The 20,465-nt window shown below is 49.5% G+C and overlaps 1 protein-coding gene across 1 annotated transcript in view; it reads right to left on the bottom strand.

Annotated features, from left to right (window-relative positions):
- Map3k21 (mitogen-activated protein kinase kinase kinase 21) overlaps nucleotides 1–20,465 on the bottom strand; it is a 43,175-nt gene that overhangs the window by 6,550 nt on the left and 16,160 nt on the right. Inside the window, exons 2-5 of the mRNA XM_004659635.2 lie at nucleotides 19,517–19,697; nucleotides 13,867–14,015; nucleotides 11,530–11,705; nucleotides 4,533–4,773 (exon numbers count right to left, since the gene is read on the bottom strand). Coding sequence (XP_004659692.2) covers nucleotides 4,533–4,773; nucleotides 11,530–11,705; nucleotides 13,867–14,015; nucleotides 19,517–19,697 — 747 coding nt within the window. The remainder of the gene's footprint in view (nucleotides 1–4,532; nucleotides 4,774–11,529; nucleotides 11,706–13,866; nucleotides 14,016–19,516; nucleotides 19,698–20,465) is intronic.

Genomic DNA, 20,465 nt, shown 5'->3' with positions numbered 1-20,465 from the left:
GCATTATTTTGTGGCTCCATGCAGTCTACCTGAGAGCGGTCATTACCTGACTGAAACGTAGCAGAGGAAAGCTATGAGCAATGGGACCATGGGGCAGAAGGTGACTTTGTCAAAGTAGTAAGGACACTGGGAAAATGAAGGACTCATGAAAATCACTTGAACGTGGGTCAAAGAAACCACAGGGTTTTCTTTCCGTACAGTGCTGACCGTCGACGGACTGATTTGTTGTCAAGGAGGCTATTTTTATAACTCCCGAGGTAGGGCAGGGAGGACTTGCAGATCTGGCTGGCGGATGATGGGAATAACCAACACGAGGTTATGGTTTATGGCTCCACTGGGCACTGGCCGAGTTTCTGTTTAGCCCAGTCCTGGAGTTTCTTTACTAAAGTGCTTCTGTGATTCCCCTCCGAGGTTCTGCACCGAGTGGGACTGGGTGCAAGCTTGGGAAACGTTCACTGCACATTTGCAAGACAGCTATAATTTACCTGTTTGGAAATTATACTTTAAAGCACTTTAATGACTCACCTAGTTTTTGGGAGGAAGAATTTCATAAGTCAGAATCTTGCAGACTGAAGGTCATAATAAAATCAATTTCCTTGCATGCTAGTTTTTTTCTCTTGCATTTGTGGTGCGTGCGTGTGGTGTGGTGGTGTCTGCACACCTGTGTGTGCGCTCACAGATGTAGTTTGGTGTGTGTGCAGTATGGTGGTGTCTGCACACCCGTGTGTGTGCTCACAGATGTGTGGTTATGTGTGGTTTGGTGGCATATGCTCACTCATATGTGCGCACACAGATGTGTGGTGTGTGCGATCTGATGGAGTCTGCACACCCGTGTGTGAGCTCACAGATGTGTGGTGTGTGTGCGGTATGGTGGCGTATGCACACCCGTGTGTGAGCTCACAGATGTGTGGTGTGTGTGCGGTATGGTGGCGTATGCACACTCGTGTGTGCGCTCACAGATGTGTGGTGTGTGTGCGGTATGGTGGCGTATGCACACTCGTGTGTGCGCTCACAGATGTGTGGTGTGTGTGCGGTATGGTGGTATATGCACACCCGTGTGTGCACTCACAGACGCACGGGAGCCGGAGGAGGATGACGGGTGCTCTTCCTCTGGCACTCATCTGTGCATTCGTTGAGATGCAGTCTTTCTCTGAATGCAGAGCTGAAGTTTCTGTTTTTTGAGGTAGGGTTTCACTGTAGCCCAGGCTGACTGGAACTCACTCTGTAGGCTGGCCTTGAACTCATAGCTCCTCCAACCTCTGCCTCCCAAGTGCTGGATTAAAGGCATGCGCCACCAAACCCAGCTGAGCTGAGGTTTTTTGGGAACTTTAGCAATTCTTCAGCTCCTGCTCTACACAGGATGGGGTACAGCCGTGGCAGGCACTTGTAACCCACAGAGCTATCTCCCCATCCCTGTAGGCTAACTTAAAAAAAGAAAAAAGGAGTGGGGAGAATTAAAAAGCAAATAAATGGATGAAAGCCTATGAATTATCTAGCACCTGGATGACAACAAATCCAGCGCCATCTTGTGGGGTGAATGGGTTACTGCATGCCGAAGCCAAGGGGTCACTTCATCCCTCCATGATTAATGTAAGGTACTATCACAGCAATGCAGTTTTGGTTAGGTTTTAACTGAAATATTTTATTAAGTTCCACAAAGCAAATCAATATGTAACTAAAATTGCCCCTTTATTCTCAGAAAGAGAAACTTCAGACTGTATAAGCCAGGAATAAAAAATGAACCTGGCGGCAACAGTGAAACATTTAATCTGCTTGGATGAACTGGAGGTATGAGCTAAGCGACAGTTGGCCTTGGGGGCTCTGTCTTATTTCATCTGCACCAGTGAAAAGTCAAGACTAGGGGCTGGAGTCCTGGCTCAGCAGCTAAAGGCACTTGCTAAGCCTGCTGGCCTGGACTCGATTCCTCAGTATCCACATAAAACCAGATGCACAAAGTGGTCCGTTCTTCTGGAACTCATTTGCAACAGCAAGAGGCCCCTGGCTTGCCTAATCTCTCTCTCGCTCTCTCGCTCTCTCTCTCTCTCATAAATAAAAACATTTTTCTAAAAAGGCAAGGTTGGCTAGATTGATTTCATTTTTATTTTTATTTTCATCAGATATATATTACTCCTCCTTCCTCCCTGTAAGCTTCCCAAGGGAAGACAGGAATGTTGGGCTGGAGAGATGGCTTAGTGGTTAAGGCGCTTGCCTGCAAAGCCAAAGGACCTCTTTTCGATTCCCCAGTAAGCCAGATGCACAACGTGGCACACGCATCTGGAGTTCATTTGTAGTGGCTGGAAGCCCTGGTGCACCCATTCTCTCCCTCTCCCCCACTTCCCCTCTCTCAAATAAATAAATAAAAATAGAGCATTTTTTTAAAAAATTAAGAATGCTAACAACTCCACCACTTTAGCACAGTTGTGACACTGAGAGACAGAACCTGGCTGCGGACAGAGAAGAAAGCCCGTCAGCTCCTCCCCGAGGCAGGCAGGGCGCCACCTGCTGCGGTTGTAAAGCAGTGTGTCTGCACGTTATGGCTGCACACAAGAGATGGTCGCAGTCCTCCAAGAACATGATGGCTCCAAACAGGGAAGGGAACCCTGAGAAACAACTCTGCTATCATCTTCTTCACAGACACCCTCCGCTTTCTCCCACCTCACCACATCAAACAACCTGCATTCCCCTCACCGCAACACACTAGCAGTTTCTGCTCTTCAATGACCTCAGAAACAGGAGGGCTTGAAGCTTCCCAGGCGCACACTAAGTAGTCCACAGGCAACTTAGACATGCCTTATGTGAGGCACGACTACTGTTATTCTTAATCAAATGCACAGGCCATTCAAGAGCATCTTGGGAAAACACTGGAATCTACACAGAACACTGTTACTTCACATGGGTGTCAGCGATCAAACTCAGGAGGTCCTCGTGCTTGCAAGGCAAGCATTTAGCCCATCGAGCCTTATCCCCAGCCCTAAAAAGGCTTTAAACACTTTCTTCAGTTTGCTGGTTCATTTTCGTGCCTTGGGCATTTTTGTTACGCTATGGAAACATGAGCATAATTTGGCGCCTTGTGTGTTTTGTTGAATGTGTTAGTAATTTTGTCGCAAATGAGCTCAGGTTATCAAATAAATACAGACCCTTGCAGAAGCAAGAAACTTGGTGATAAAATACCAGTGTATTGGTCATTTTACCCTTTGCTGTGACTAATTACCTGACAAAAAGCAATTCAGGGGAGGAAAGGGTTTACGCTGCCTTGGCCTTTCGAAGGAATGACACCCATCATGGTCTGGAAGGCATGGTCGTAGGAACAGGAGACTGGCTAGTCATATGGCATGCACAGGGGGGAGAGAGAGAGAGAGAGGGAGGGAGAGAGGGAGAAAAAGAGAGGGAGGGAGGGTGAGCGAGCAAGCGCAGAAAGTGGGGCCAAATGATAAAGCCTCGAACACAGGACATAATGACTCAATTCTCCCCTCTTTAGGATACACCTCCTAAAGGTTCCACTACTTTACCAAACAGCGCCGCTGGCTGGTGAACAAGTGCTCAGACACACGAGCGGAGGGGAACATTTCACATTTAAACCACCACCACCAATCCTGTGGTAGTGAACACTCCCTCCGCCATTTCGAAGAGAACAGATCAGCCCATCCACATATGACTCTAACAGCTTGCCAAGAGCTGAATGCTCGCGTTCAGTGGTCTGCAGCATACCCCGTTTCATGCTTCACCTCCGACAACTCATCAGGTCATTGTATCAGGACCAGGGCTGGCAAGCACCTAGTCATTACTTATTATTTTAAATTTTAACCCCCAACTGCCAGAACGAACCACACACACACAATGACACAAAGGCAAGTTTGGGGATCAGTATAAGAGATGCCAGGCTCAAGCAAGAATGGAAGGAGGGCTGGAGAGATGGCTGTGAAACGTAAGGACTCTCTCCAGACACACAAAGGTGAGGCAAGCACAAGGTCACACACGTCACACATGCCCAGTAGGTGGCGCAAGCATCTGGTGTTTGATTTCACTGTCTGCACGCCACTTCTCTCTCTATCAAAAAAGAGAAAAAGAAAAAAAAAAAAAAGAAAGGGTGGAAGACATTCAGCCCTCACCACTGCATGAGAGTGCACGGGGCGGGCGGGACACAAGGGACCATCCACATGCGTCACCACCCACACTTTTATGACCGAGAGGATGGGCGAGCCAGGGCCTCTTGCTGTTGCAAACAGGCATGACATAGGAAGGACTGGGAACTTGGCTCAGTTGGTACAGGATTGCCTTACAAACATGAAGACCTAATTCAATCCCCAAACCCACTTAACAATGCTGGGCGCAGGTAGGGGCACACACCTGCAATCTCAGTGCTGAGATGACAGGAAAGGCAAAGATCGCTGTGGCTCGTTAGCCAGCCAGTCTGGCCAACCTGACCCTGTCTCCAGAAAGCCGAACGGTGCAGGGTGAGGGACATCCAGTGGCGTCCTCTGGCCTCCCTCTGCAGTGCGCCCGCACACACACCGAGGGGGAGAAACGCATACCAGAAGGCAGGCTGATCCGGTGTCCGTCTTTGAACTTCCGCCGGCCTCTCCTGAACTTGCCCTTCCTCTTCCTCATGTGCAGCTCCTCCTGGCTGAGCTGGAAGATGAGGATGTTGAGCTCGCGCTCCAGCACGTCGATCTCTCGCTCGGCCAGCTGCTGCTCCCGGCGCCGGAGCAGCTCCTCCTGGGACTTCTGCTGCAGCGCGGCTCGGGTCAGCTCCTCTTCCCGGGACCGCAGCTCCTGCAGCAGAGGTGCACCCAGGGGAGTCAGTCCTCGTGGAGGGTGACACGTCGAGCTCACTGCGCCTCACTGGACCCCCATGCCTGGCCCTGTCCCTGTGCACGCACCTCCTCTGCCAAGCCCTCAACTGGTTACTGACTGCCCGGCACACTATTCACCAAGGGGAAGCTCAGAACTGGTGTCTTCTCCTTGGTTGGCTTCCTGACTTGGAAAGAGCCATCACACACTCTCACGGCTGACATCATCTTCTCTAACCTCTAGGACCGCGTGGCATACCGACACCAAGACACAAAGTCTAGGTGTGAACAACCCACTTTATTTACTTTATTTAAAAAAATTAATTTATTTATTTGAGAGCAACAGACAGAAAAACAGGCAGATGGAGAGAGAATGGGCAAGCCAGGGTCTCCAGCCACTGCAAATGGAACTCCAGATGCATGTGCCACCTTTTGCATCTGGCTTACATGGGTCCTGGGAAATACAAGCCTCGAACCAGGGTCCTCAGGCTTCACAGGCAAGTGCTTAACCGCTAAGCCATCTCTCCAGACAAGGTCTCAGGTAGCCCAGGCTGGCCACCAACTTGCCAGGTGGCTGAGGAGGATCCTGACCGCCTGCAACCATTTCCTGAGCGTTGGGATTACAGGCGTGTTCCACCATGCCCAGCATGTGGGGCTTGGGGAATGGAACCCAAGGCTTCATAGGAGGCCTGCTAAATTTTAATTCCACATATCTTCAGTGTATAAAACACTTCTCAGGGTGGCACTGGGTTAGCTAACCGAAGTTCCTTCATGGCAGATGCGTGCTGATCACTGTGAAACATCCTCTTTGCTTTGCCTGTAGAATTGCAGGCCTGAGAAATGGGCCTCCATGAGTTAGAGAGTAATTTTAGTCCTCTTAGGAGTAAAGAATTGTTCACCAGAAAAACTTAACGTGTCTACAAAGTTTTAAAGCCATCTTAGACCGGGGAAATGGCTCAGTGTTAAGTTAAAGACACTTGCCTGCAAAGCATGCTGGCCTGGGTTCAATTCCCCAGCACCCACATACAGCCAGACGCACAACGTGGCACACGCATGGAGTTCATTTACTGTGGCAAGAGGGACCAAAGCATCCACAGTAGTCTCCCTCACAAGTAAATAAGTTAATTAGTTAATTAATTTAAAAAATATCTCCTTACTTCTGTAACATGTTCTCTTCTTGACGAGAGACAAATGTTTCTGGTGCCAGGTTCTTTCTACATAGATCACGCCACTACCAAATATGGCATTTTGTAGACATCAGAGCACGCTGGCCCAGACCAATGGCATCTTAGCCCAGCCTCACACCACATCCTGACAGACGCGCAGAGACTCCCTGGGTAGAGCTGTGAGCTCCCAGCGCTGCCCAGGAGCTGGGAGAGCCGTGGTGAACACTGCCTGCTTGGTGTGACCAGACAAGAGCTTAAGTGGCACCTCGCTGCCCACCCCCCGACCCCCGGTCTGGGACCCATGCAGCAGGCCAGCGGCTGATAGTTCAAGTCAGCTAAGCCCTTGGATCTTTCCCAGGCAGACCCAGGAATGACTGGGGTTCATCCTCCAGGACAAACACCAGAAAGTAAAACAAACACAGAAACCCCCATCTCTCGAGTGGGACAATGCAAGGCAGGGGAGACCTCAAAGCAAAGAAGTGCCTTCGAGGACACCGAATTCTCCTCTGCAGCGATTCTACAAAAGGGGCCAAAATTCAGCCCTGGGACACTGGAGCTGGGTTTCTTTTTGAAAGGGAGAAAACATTCAGAATCACTGGCCTTTCAATCACCGGCTAACATGTATCTGCTGCACCTTTGACATTTTTTTTCTGTGTGTGTGTGTGTGCATGTTCATATGTGTAAGGGTGCACATAAGTGAGGGCAAGTGTGCATGTGTGTGCAGGAGCCGGAGGATGGCATCAGGCAATTTATTTATTGAGACACGGCCTCTTGTGGAGCCCAACTCGGCTAGACTCTAGCGCTGGGCTGACAGCTGCACACCCCATGCCCAGTCTTTACGTGGGTGCTGGGGATCTGAACTCGGGGCCTCCTGCTTGCGTGCCAAGCACTTGACCTACGGAAGCCTCCTTCCAGCTCCTTGCTGGGTCATAGCGCAGATCAGAATTTTTTTTTTGTCATGTAGTAGGTATAAATTTAAATTTATCACTTGCAAATAAAAAGAAATGTTGCACATTTTTAAACTTCTATACTTTTTTTTTTTTTTTTGAGACAAGAGCTCATGTAATACAGGCTGGCCCCAAACTCACTATGGAGCAGAGGCTGGTCCCGAACTCTTTACCCCTCATGCCTCCAGTGCTGTGATGACAGCAATTACAGCAGTGCGTCCTACTAGTTCTTCCGAATCAAAGCTGTTACTGTAGTGTATGTGGGGACGGTGGATCACTCCTAACTCAGTATGACTGTCTGCCCTTTTGTCATGATACAATTTTTCAGTGGTACTGGTGACACCCACTTGCCATTGTCGACGACGCGGGCACAAGGGCGCTCTGGCGGCACTGTCACCCCGGCGTCTTTGTTGTTACTTCAGGAGTTGAACGAGAACTGCGTTTGACTCTAAATCCCGATCTAAATTATGCAACCCTGACAACTTTACAAATAAAAAGACGCTGAGGGAGAAAATAAAGCAACCGTGCTTGGAGAGGAGCAAGCTGAACTTCAGAGCTCGGAAGTGAGAAGGCGATCGGTGAGTCGCGTCAGCACACCCTTGCACACTTTGGAACCACCAGGCCTCCGTGGGGGAGATGACTGGCGGGAACCCACTCTTGTCTCAGCGCTTGGCACGGCCCATTCCGGGAATGCCAGAGCCAGGTCCCGGGCAGTGCAGGTGGGTGTTCACAGGACAGACCTTGGCGCACGCGGGGGTGGGAGTGGGGGCAGCCGGGGCCGCGGGAGGACCACCGTCTGCAGAGGCTGCGGCTTAGTGAGGCCAAGTGCTGGGCATGAATTCATGCCAGACGCCTCCTCCCTCACAGTCAGCGACCAGAAAGAGAGATAGGGCACGTACTTGGCTTTCCACTCCCCCAGAAAGATGCAATTAGAAGTGTTGTGAAAAAAAGAAAAAAAAATAATTATATGCTCTCCAATCATAAGTTACAGGGCCACAGGTTTACTGTAAATACTGAATTTGGAGGAGTGATTCTTAAGAATCAAATAAAAATAAAACTCAGCCAACACTGAGAGACAGCAGAAAAGTCAATCAAAAGAATAACAATAAAAAGAGCCAGGCAGGGGCTTGAGAGATGGCCTAGTGGTTAAGCACTTGCCTGTGAAGCCTAAGGACCCCAGTTCAAAGCTCAATTACCCAGGATCCACGTTAGCCAGATGCACAAGGGGGCAGATGCAGCTGGAGTTTGTTTGCAGTGGCTGGAGGCCCTGGCGCTCCCATTCTCTCTCTCTCTCTCTCTCTCTTCTCTCTCTCTCTCTGCCTCTTTCCCTCTCTGCCTGTTGATCTCAAGTAAATAAATAAAAATAAACAAAAGAAACCAAGTGTGGTATATACACACATTGGGATATGAAAGAAAAGCCAGGCATGCTGGTGCCCATCTGTAGGCCTGGTGCTTGGGATGCTGAGGCAGAAGGATTGCTGATGGTTCACATAAGCATAAGGAGTATGTGGCCAAGCTGGGCTACACAGCAAGATTCTGCCTCAAAAAACCAAGCAAACAAACAAATAGGTATTTTTAGAAGTCGCCATCAACCTGAAGCCAAAGAGCTGATGCCCATCTTCAAAAGAAGCCTTTATCCCTTTACTCCATAGAATGTGAGAGAATCTTACGTGAACCACTCACTCTGTGTATCTGTGTCCTGCACTTTCAAAACTAATTATCAACACAGTTAAATAAAACAGATTACAAGTGCACTTATAATAGCATCACTTCTAAACTTAAGTTGTGTGATTTGAGGCATTTTGCCCCCTCAAAATTCTTTGCTACGCTCTAACATCATGTCCATTTTAGTGCTTAAGCATCTAATTTAGAATTTTTGGAAAATAATATGGAAAAAAAGTTTTAAAAAATCAAGTCTTTTCCCTAATCATTTTAAGCCAATGGAGGCTTGACTGTTTGCAGTGTTGAGCCAGGTAGCGCGACTCCTTGCATTCTTCCTCCAGCCAGGTCGCCCACTGCTGGCCAGGGCAAGGTGGGAAGTCTGTCCCCCACTAGGTTAGCCGAGACTCCACTTTCTTTCTGTGGAGGCAGACCTTTCCTCAGTGCCTGCAAAGAAGAGGTCCCCACTGAGCGCTGGGTCCTCGCAGCTCACCTGACCCCACGCCACCTTCCCAAGAAGCCGCCCGTGTGGCCAGAGCTGGGGTCCCTCCCCGCATGCAGCTGGCTGCAGACACTGAGTCCCAGGTCTACGTGTACTTCCGGGTGGACACTGAACGCCAACCAGTAAAGCCCTCTGGTGTACAAATGTCCCCAGGCTGTCCCCGTGAGGGCCAGGTTATCTGTGCCTGGGCTGTGCGCTAGCGTCCCCGTGCTGAGCCCTGTGAAAACAGGTGGCACGTCTGTTCCTCATCTACCTGAAAAATCTCAGCAAGTGCAGAATTACTTCCCGGACTTAAATTCAACAAGTTGATCAGGAGGCTGGGGAGATGGCTCAGAGTTAAAGGCCCTGGCTTACAAAACTTGCCCGCCCGGGGTTCAGTTCCCTACCACCCACATAAAGCCTGATGCAAAGCGGTACATGCATCTGGAGTTCATTTGCAGCATCAAGACTCTGGTCTCTCCCCCAGCCCCACGCCCCGCCACACACATGAGTGCAAATAAATTCTTTTTTTATTTTTTTTATTTATTTGAGAGTGACAAACAGAGCAAGAAAGGCCGAGAGAGAGAGAGACAGAATGGGCACGCCAGGGCCTCCAGCCACTGCAAACAAACTCCAGACGCGTGCGCCCCCTTGTGTATCTGGCCAACGTGGGTCCTGGGGAATCAAGCCTTGAACCGGGGTCCTTAGGCTTCACAGGCAAGCGCTTAACCGCTAAGCCATCTCTCCAGCCCAAATAAAATTTTTTAAAGGTGATCAGCAACTTGACGTGTTGACTTAACACATTATGGATGCACTGCTCAAAAATGGCTCATTTACAATAGAAGAATGTAGGCTACTGGACAATTACACACATAACACGTATGTAGTTCACACAAGATATCTTGGATTTGCCAAAATGTCTAAATAGCATAAAAATGTCTTTAACAGAGTAAGTTTTTGGGCCAGAAAGACAGCTGTCTGTAAAGTGCTTGCTTTGAAAACACCAGGACTGAGTTTGACCCCCAGAGCCCATGTTAAAATGACAGGTGTGGGGGTGCGCACTCTATAGCCCCAGAGCCAGGGAGGCGGGGACAGGAGAAGACTGGGGCCTCGCTGGCCAGCCCGTCTGGCCTAGCGGGTGAGCTCCGGGCCAGTGAGAGACCCTGTCTCAAAACGATGGGCAGCGTTCCAGGAGAGGGCACTCGACGTTGTCCCCTAGCCTTCACTTGCACACCTGTGCACCCGCCCACACGTAGGTATGCAAACACACACACCTAGTTATAAAGTACTACCACTATGTCACGGGGCTCTGTCTGGAACTTGGCGTTTTCAGTGCCATTTGATAGATTCCGTGACTATCGGAAAGGTGCCATGCACACCTCCGGCCCCTGCCAGCCTGCCTGCCTCTCACTGCTGCTTTTACTACAGCGTGTGCCTTCCACACGCGGGTGAATGTCTGCCTCTTCCTGAAATCTAGCTCATTAAAGAGATCAAAACTTACACATCACCCTGATTTCCCCCATCAAGCAATGGCCTTGGGGACAAGGGGGTTGTAAGAAGTAGCACTGGACTCTCACGAAGCATGACTGAGTCTCACATGCAGACCGTGACCAGACTTGTGGCCAGACTGACTTGCAGAAGTCCACCTATAACGGCCCCTCCATGGCATCTGCACAGAGCGTGCGTATCACAGGCTGTGAAAGTTTCCTGCTGATGTTTAGCTCATAATGTAAGAAAGTTACTTGTCAACTTTTCACATGGAGGGCTGGGGAGGTGGCTCAGTAGAGTGGTTGTATTCCAAGTGTGAGGACATGAGTTCAGATCCCCAAGACCCACGTAAAAGTCAGGCAGTGGGGGTCTGTGTCTGTAATCACAGCACTGAGGAGGCTGAGGCGGGAGGGCTCATGGGGCTGGCTAGCTTCTCCAGCAGCATCGACGAGGTCTGAGTTCAGTAAAAGACCCTATTTCATTAAAAAAAAAAGGGGGAGCCAGGTGTGGTGGCGCACACCTTTAACCCCAGCACTTGGGAGGCAGAGGTAGGAGGATTTTGTGAGTTCGAGGCCACCCTAAGACTACATAGTGAATTCCAGGTCAGCCTGGGCTAGCGTGAGACCCTACCTCAAAAAAAAAAAGCAAAACAAACAAACAATATATATATATATATATATATATATATATATATATATGTGTGTGTGTGTGTGTGTGTGTGTGTATATATATATATATGAATGCAATAGAGGAAGACACTCGATGTTGCCCTCTGGCCTCCGTTCACATGCACACACACGTGTGTACCCTCAACATGCTTATACACATTCTGCACGCACACCATACAAGGGCTCCCCCAGTGATACGTTTAGAGCACACTCTGAGCCCTGAACGCAAGCACACCTGAAGTGTTGCGGCCCACTGTCCACACCGGCGCTGAGCCCCCGTGCCCCCCAGGGCTTGTAAGCGCGCCTGTGCCTGGCCATGAAATGTCTCACCTTCTCCTTGGTCCTCAGCTCACTGAACATCTGTTGGATTTCCTGTTTCCAGTCATCCTGCATGGAATGGAAGGACTCCTGGGGCATCTCTGTCAGCACAGCCTGCTCGATCGCAGTCAGCTGTTGAAGAATGAAGGCAAACGAGGGGCGGACGTGAGGGTCGGGCTCCCAGCATTCTACGACAGACAAGAAGCGAGCGCATCAACCTCCGCGCTCAGAACAGCACGGGCCACCTCCCCAGCGCGACAGTGGTGGCCAGCACAGCTTCCATACGAAGCCATCTGTCCCTAGCATGTTTGGCCCTTGTCCTTCTCAACCAGAAGTGTATGTCTGTCTGCTCCGAAAAGTGTTAGGGACAGTGTGACCACTCTTTTCTGCACACCCACAGCAGACGCATGCATGGGGAGGACATGCACTCTGCATTATTCCACACTTTACACACATGCGTGTCCATACTGTGGACTCTGGGTTGCAGAGGACTGAGGCTGCCATGTTGCTATACAATTACACACATGTAAAACCCAGCCCCCAAACCACACAGGAAGTTGTAAGAGTGGATCACCGAATTCTGGGTCTGCTGACTCGGGCCTGTAACCCACTCACCAGGAGGCCGAGGCCACAGGGTTGCTATCTGAGTTTGAGGCTAGCCTGGGGTACGTAGCCAAACTGTTTCAAAAGAACCCAAAGGTTGGGGGGGGCAAGATAAAGCTAATCTTCAGCTCCCAGAGTTAGTGGACAATGTGTGTGTGTATGTGTGTGGTATATGTGGAGTGTGTATATGTAGTCTGCATGTGTGTGTGCATGCACATGGAGACAAGAGGATGACATCAGATGTCCTCTATCATTCTTTCTTCCTGATTTCCCGAGTACAGAGTTGACCATTCTCTGGTTAGACAGGCTGACCAGGGAGTCTTGGTAATCATCCTATCTCTGTCCCTTGCTCCTCAGTAAGGGTGGGGTGGTTTTAATAGATGGACCCCAATATATTCAGTTTTTTATTTATTAGTAGTTTGCATCTGCAGCCACCTGGCTGGAGGCAGTGTCACTAGGTGACCTTAAGGTGTGGTGGTAGGTTTCAGATTTCAATCTAAAGATATGCAAAGTGTGCCTAGCTAGAGTTCCTGAAGTGTGCTGTGCTGTGTGGCTTTTTGGCTTTTGCCTTGTGCTTCTCTCTCTCTGCTTGGTCCTGTGAAAGCAGGCCAACTTCTTCTGCCATTATGGAACTTCCCCTGGATCTGTAAGCTTCAATAAATCCCTTCCTCCATAACTGTGCCTGGTCTGGAAGTTCATCTCAGCAAACCTGAAGCCGTCTGCTACAAAGGGTTAGAGGCATGTGTGGCCAGGTCTGGTTTCTGAGTGCTGAGGATCAAACTCAGTTCCTCATGCACACATAGCAAGTGTGCTTACCCACGAAGCCACCACCCCCGCCCCAAATTTTAAAGGTAAAGATCAAATGGGCAAGTTCAGGTCCACGGCTCAGCAATGCTGGAGAAATGTGAGAGATGATTCTGACAAGTATGCACAACTCAACATGGCAGGTCCGGAGCCAGTGTGAGGATGTGCTGCAACTTGGCTGGTCAACAGTGACAACTGTATTGCCACTTGGCTGAGTTCTGCCTGGAAGCGAGTCACATCTAACACTGTAGAAACGAGTCATCTACAATGGCATAGAAGCGGGTCACATATAACTGGGCAGTTAAAGTTGTACTGCTCAGCAGGCCTGCACCACACTTTTTATATCAATGAGGTTTCCTAATCTCAGAACAATGCAATTACTTTGAAGCAATTAAAAAAAAGAGAGAGAGAGTGTGTGTGTCTCATACTAACTCAGGCTGGTCTGGGACTTAAAATGTTGCCCTCCTGCCTTAGCTTCCTGAATGCTGGGATTACTGGCATAGGTTATATTGTTTTTTGTGTTTAAAAAAAAATGAACATTGGGGCTGGAAAAATGGCTCAGTGGTTGAGGGCACTTCCTATGCAGGTATGAGGGCCTGAGGGGGGCTTGAGGAGGTGAGAGTTCAAATCCCCAGGTCCCATGTACACAGCTGGACATGGCCACGTTCGCCTGTAACCTCAGCCCTGCAGGAGGACAGAGACCTGAGAATCATTGGACCCTCACAAGCTCCACAATCAGTAAAGAGACCCTGATTCAAAGACTAAACCCAGGCAGAAGAGTGATGGAGCGGGACACCCCTGACCACGGCAGCAAGTGTCCACCCCCCACCACCAAGCACACGGGGTGCCTCACTACACCACACCATACACACACAACATAAGCATGTTCCCATGAGCCGCTTCTCTGTCCCCCAGACACACGCAAGCAGGGCTACATGGTACCTTTCATAAGCTTGGCAAACGGCTCGGGGCAGGTGGACGGGATGGGCAACGTGAGCTTGTTGACGGCCACCCCGTAGGCCACGGCCAGCCCGTCGATGCCGCGGTAGGGCACCTCGCCCGTGAGCAGCTCCCACAGCAGCACGCCATAGCTGGAAGGCAAAGTTCCCGTACGTGAGCCGGGCTGCCGGCAGAGCGTGTCCTCCTGGCTCGGTTCCCACCGGGATCGGCTCTTCCCGTCAGCCCTGGGCCACTGCTTTCCTGGGGCGGGAGGTGGCCCCGCCCAGGGCTGAGCAGCTCGGCGTGTGCATGGGGGCACACGCCTGAAATCCAAGCACTTGGGACGCTGAGCTAGGAATGTTGTGAGATCAAGACAAGGGCCGGGGCTACACAGTGAAACCCAGTCTCAAAACTGGAACAAAAAGGAAAACAATAAACATCACTCCGGATCATTTGGCTTTAAACTGAAAGACAAAGCAATGTCAGTGGCTGATGCCACACAAGACCTGAGTCACAGTAGGGGGAAACGCTGGCCTCAAGGCAGAAGGGAGAGGGCTGGGAGGATTTCTCAGTGGTGAGACACCTTTCCAGAAGCTGAGGTTCAGCTCCCCAGGACCCACGTAAAGCCAAGTGCACAAAGTGGCATATGCATCTGGATTTTGTTTGCAGTGGCAAGAAGCCCTGGCACGCTCCTCCCCACCCCATTCTCTCTCTCTACTTGCAAATAAATAAATTGTAAAAACCAGAAGAGAGACTAGTTGGAAAGAAGGGATTCAGCAGATGGGGAAGGAGAACAGGGAGGGTGGTGGGAGGAGATTCTGACGACATTATGTTGTCTATTTGTATAGAAGTTGTCAGTAAAATGTAAAAAAAAAAGACATAAGCATAAAAGAAATAGAATTGTCATATTCAATCTCGACGTCACTCAGGCTGGCCTGAACCCTAAGCTCATAGGATCCTCCTGCCTCAGCCTGCGAAGCAGCCAGGCTGCAGGCGTGCACCACTGGGCCTGCCTGTACAAGGGCCGTTCCTTTCGAATACCAGTGGAGCACCTCTCTAAATCAGTGACTTTAAAGGAAAACCAGACTATTAAGCTTGGCGAGACCAAGACTAAGTCAGAAGTGAATGGACTTTAGAGACGGCCTCCACGCTGGCTGGGTTTAAAAGCTTTCTTTTACTTTTGCTGCCTCCTGAATCTCCCATTTACAAAAGACGCAGTTCTGCACAACACGAGCAAAGCATTTTCAATGCCTCGCAATTACGCTGTTGATAACTGCCGCAGACAAAAGGAAATGGGTCTTATCTGAGACCTGCTATTCTGAATGTAAAATTGATTTATGGTGTAGTTTAGTAGCTTTTAGAATCCTAACGTGTAATTTATTAAAAGGCAACCAATTTCACTTCTGTAATTTGGTATTTTCATATGGGTAGAAAATTACTATAATTAACTCCATAAGAAATATCCTTATTCTTTATAAATCACACATGTCTGGTCTGCACCAGCAGATAACCTAATTCACTGTGTGTAGTTCAAGCTCAAAATTCTCAGGTTGGCCACAAGACGCTGCAGAATCCTTGAGTCGATCAGCGTGCTAGACATTATAAGCAGAAGGGCTGGGATGTAAGTCAGAGCTGGAGCGCTTGCCCAGCATGCACAAGGCTCGGGTTTGCTCCCCAGCACGGAAAAATAAACTAAGCACTTAAATGCGGATGATCAGCTTTAAATGGAAAACACTTTGTGGAAGGTTTTTATTTTTTCCTGGCAAGAGTCTCTGCCATGGACTTCATGGCTGTCGTGAGAGAACACCAGCCAGTAGACTCAAAGATTAAAGGGGAAACAATCCCTGCAGTTAAACATATCTGATTTAGAGAGAGGTTCTATTGCTTATCTGATGTACTAGCTTTCTCACTGTGGTGACATTATCCGACAGAAACGACTTGAAGAAGGAAAGACCTATTTTCACTCGCTCATGGTTTCAGAAGGTTCCACTCAGCATGGTGAGGAAGACAGGGTCGTTGGTTCATCTCACATCATAGCGGGACATGATGCAGAGGGTGTGACAGAAAGGGCCCGGGGATAATGTACCCCCAAGTATCTGGTCCCAGTAACTCACTTCCACCAATTTACTCTACCCTCTAAGTTTCCATAACCTTTTAAAACAGTGCCACGAGCTAGGGAGCAAACACTGCAAACACGGGGCCGGGGACATTTCATACTCTATAGGATCAGAAATGGACTCTTAGCAAGTTTTCCACTCTTGGCTGTAGTTTCCCTTTTTTTTTTTGGTTTTCGAGGTAGGGTCTCACTCTATCCCAGGCTGACCTGGAATTCACTATGGAGTCTCAGGGTGGCCTCAAACCCACAGCGATCCTCCTACCTCTGCCTCCCGAATGCTGGGATTAAAGGCATGAGCCACCATGCCCGGCTGTAGTTTCCTTTTATATTTTTTTAAAAACCTGCAATTTTAACTATAATGCGCTATCACTGAAGCATACTCGGGATCAAATCCTGCAGTGAGCTCCAGAGATCAGCTCCCGCGAGTTGTTCCCTGGGCTGGGCTGTGTGGAGACACAGCTGCCTTTGAGACCACCATGCTCCTGTAAGCAACCCCTCCCCTGCTTTGTGAGTGACCCCAGTAAACTCATGGCTCACCAAAACTGATTTCCTTTTGCAATTTTGCTTTGGTTGGTCATCTGTGCCCTATCTTGGGTGGATGAGCATTTGCATGTGTCTCCCCAGGGAAAACGGTTCATGTGACAGCAATGTTAAAGGGCGATTCTGGGGAGGACTCAGGTCAGAACGCTGAGGAACGTGGGCCGTAAAGAGCATGCGTGTGAGGTTTCAGGTGAGAATGAGGACTCCGCTTTAGAGGCCACATGTGTCACTTTCTGGCAATATTCTCACTTGTCCATGTCCTGAGACCTTGGATAAGACTAAGGTATAGGTTAGGCACTAATTAATTTGGAAGTAGAAAATTTCAAATTTCACAGTATTCAGGCCTATCACATAGTTATTGCTAACTGCTTTTAGTCAAATTTATAATAAGGGTCATGAGCAAAAAACAAAACAGAAAGATCTAAAAAAGTTGGTAGTTTAGCCAGAGAAGCATTAAGAAGTTGTAGACAACAGGCCTGGCTGGTTGGAGAGAGTAGTGCCAGTGTCGAAAAGAACCTTCATCATGGGCTGGAGAGACGGCTTAGCGGTTAAGCGCTTGCCTGGGAATCTTAAGGACCCCGGTTCGAGGCTCAATTCCCCAGGACCCACGTTAGCCAGATGCACAAGGGGGCGCATGCATTTGGAGTTCGATTGCAGTGGCTGGAGGCCCTGGCGCGCCCATTCTCTCCCTCTCTCTCTCTCTGCCTCTTTCTCTCTCTCTGCCTCTTTCTCTCTCTGTGTCATTCTCAAATAAATAAACAATAAAAAAATTTTTTTTAAAAAAGAACCCACATCAGGCCCTTAGAGGGAACACCTGAATCACAGGGTCCTGGGGAGAGTATGATGAAGACTAACCTTAATCTTCTCCTGTTTCTCTCTCTCTCCCTCTTCTCTCTCTTTTATACTACCTATCTTTCTCTTCCTTCTTTTCCCTTGCCACTGGCCTGTAACTCCCAGTACCAGCATGCGGTTAATATCCACAACAAGCTGTTGATCAGAGACACCTACACGGTTTCCCAAAAGAAAACTGATTTCTGTCAGGGTACTTGATGACCCACCAAATGTTAATGGTAAGACCCTACTGCTGAAGACACCATATGCTGTTGGTACAAAACATGGAGTGACCTGGCTGGAATCTGGAAGAGAATCGTTCCCCAGACAGTTACCTCGTCTAGTACCAGAAGGTGTTACATGAGCCACTGGGGGAAAATGACCAACATATGTCTAATCAACTCAAGATCTAAGCTACTCAGCAGCAAACAACCTGATGTGATGCTCACACAAGTGTAATAGTGGCACACAGCCATGGTGGGTAATCAACTGCTCTTGATTTGGCTAATGGATCTGCTCAGTGGAATGGAACCCATAGCTGGATCTGGAAAACAAGTCAGAACCATATCCAAAAAATGAGCTCACGCTCCATTATCAAGCTCCCACCAATTGTGGACTACAAGAGGGCCTATAAGTATTGAATTATCTCTAAAATAATAAATAATGATTATCCCATTTATCTGGTGCTGACTTTACTCTTTGTTGGACAATTTGCTTTTCTTTTGCAGATGGACGCAGAACCTGAGGAGAGAGTCAGCCCATTGTACCTCACCAGGACCCCAGCTGAGACCATAGAGTAATTGGGGAAATGAGCAAGAGTGCTGCTTTCTTGGTGAACCTGGTACCAGCACAAGGGTGAAGGAGATAGACACAGAGAACACTCAACTCCTACCCAAACAGAGATCCAGAGACATAGAGACTCCCAAGACCTCTTCACTGAAGTAGACCTAAAACCAATGTGGCTCATGGAAATTGGTGGAAAAAGGGGGCGGAAAGACTGTTAGAGCCACATGTTGGAACATTATGCACAGAGACATTCATTACCTCCTCCCCATAACTGATGGCTAACCCCACAATGCAAGACCCACATTCCCCAACGAGGAGGGTCCCTACAGAGGGGGGAGGACAGGGAGGAGGCTAATGATGGCATCATCATGGCTGTATACACACTGGGTATGTACATAACTAAAAAAAAAAAAAAATTGAAATAAAAAAAAGAAGTGCTTTTGCACTGGGACAAGAGGGAGGCTGTCTGGGGAGCATCTCAGAATTCAGCAAGACCCCACTCATGGCAGGACGAAGGTTTGTCTGAGACCGTGGGGCACCCTGCTCACCAAGAGGCCCCTAAGGCACAGCCTCCTCTCCACCTGCTTCCCCTTGTTGAGTCTCACAGGCACTCACAGCCGCTGGTACGCAAGTACCAGGCTAGGGGCGCCGGCCATGTGGTAGAAGGCACGTGCTGTGGGTTGTAGAGACCCGCACTGAGATTTCACAGGAAGGCCTGCGAGCGGCCCTCAGTGTCAGTGCTGTTATAGCAGAAGGCACCCCAGAGGGACAAGCGTGCAGCTCTGCAAGCAACACTGGAACCGCAACGGCAGTGGGTGCAGGCAGGAGCGAGGACAGGCCGGCCGTGGGCCTTTGGCGTTCACAGCCTGTCAGCATTTGCCTCGATTCCAGACGTGGATCAACATGCGCGCTGAGCCAGTGTCGCTTTGATCTGATTCTTCCTTGCCCCTTTCCTACTGCTCCCTTCTAGGAATCTTAAATGCTCACATAGGCCTCACTTGCTGAAGCTTTCGTCCCAGCCTATGGTGGAAGGTGGGGGATCTTGGGGAGACAGGCTCTAGCGGGAGGAAGATAAGCACGGGGGTGTCATGAAGGGTACGCTGCGGCTCCTTCTCTTTCAGTTTCCGGCTGTCATGAAAGAAGCACGGCATTACTCTGCCATGAGCCTCCTGCTGTGACATTCAGACTTGCCATAGACCCCAAGTGATGAGACTAGGGACCCACGTACCAAAGCTCTGCGACCCTGCGCCCAAACACACTGTGATCCTTAAATGGTCTCCACATCTTGTCACGGAAACAGAAGACCCAGCCATCCCACTGTGGCTACAAACCATTCATGAGGCCCCGGGCTGCTCAGAACCGCAGAGCCAAGGCTCTCACCTCCAGATATCGCTGCCCTTGGAGAACAGGCAGGACCGGATGACCTCGGGGGCCATCCAGGCGTAGGTGCCCGCGGCGCTCATCCTGGTGGTCCTGCACCACTCCCGTGCCAGCCCGAAGTCCGTGATCTTCAGGGTCTTGTTACAGACGTCATCGTGCTCGATCTTCTCCAGCAGCAAGACTGAAGACAGCAGAGGCGGGACATTAGCACATGCTGCGGCCACCTGGCCACCGCTGCTCTAGGTCACCCGCTTGGTTGGGTTTGGTCACACTGGAGAATCAAGCTAGGCAAGTATGCTAACCACTAAGCTACATCCCCAGCCCGTCTTTTTTCTTTATTTTTCTTTTATATGTGTATGTTTGTGTGGTGTGGACTCACGTGTGTAAGGATGTTCTCACGCGTGAGGGTGTGCGTGTGTGTATGCAGGTGAATGTACATGCATGTGTCAGGTGTCGCCCTCAGTTACTCTTCACCTTACTCTTTGAACAAGGGTCTCTTCCTGAACCCAGAGATCACCCGCTCGGCTAGACTAGCTGCCAGCCAGCCCCAGCGATTCCTTCTTCCTGCTTTCCTAGCACTGAGGTTCCCGGCACGGGCCACCATGCCCGGCACTTTCCCAGGGGCACCGGGCCTGTTCCGCAAGACCTCCAGCTACAACACTAAGCCATCTCCCAGGCCCCCAGGCCTTCCCAATGGCATCTAAAAACACAATTTCGCTACAGCTGCCAGAGTCAACAAGAATGAATTTGCATTTTGCTATTTTATTTACCTTACAGAGGTACACATACCATGACCAAATACAAATTAAAAAAAAAAATCTCCATGCATGCTGCAGCTTGGAGGCCTCTGAAGGCATTTCTCTTTATGAGAAAGTAAATGATTTCTAGGGGCAAGGAAGCTTTGCCAAAATATCTCAGGTAGGTTCAAGAGTCCATGAACGCTAACCTG

The sequence above is a fragment of the Jaculus jaculus genome, chromosome 5 (genome assembly GCF_020740685.1).
Source record: "Jaculus jaculus isolate mJacJac1 chromosome 5, mJacJac1.mat.Y.cur, whole genome shotgun sequence".
In the NCBI taxonomy this organism is placed as follows: domain Eukaryota; kingdom Metazoa; phylum Chordata; class Mammalia; order Rodentia; family Dipodidae; genus Jaculus; species Jaculus jaculus.
This window is presented reverse-complemented; position numbering and strand designations above follow the sequence as displayed.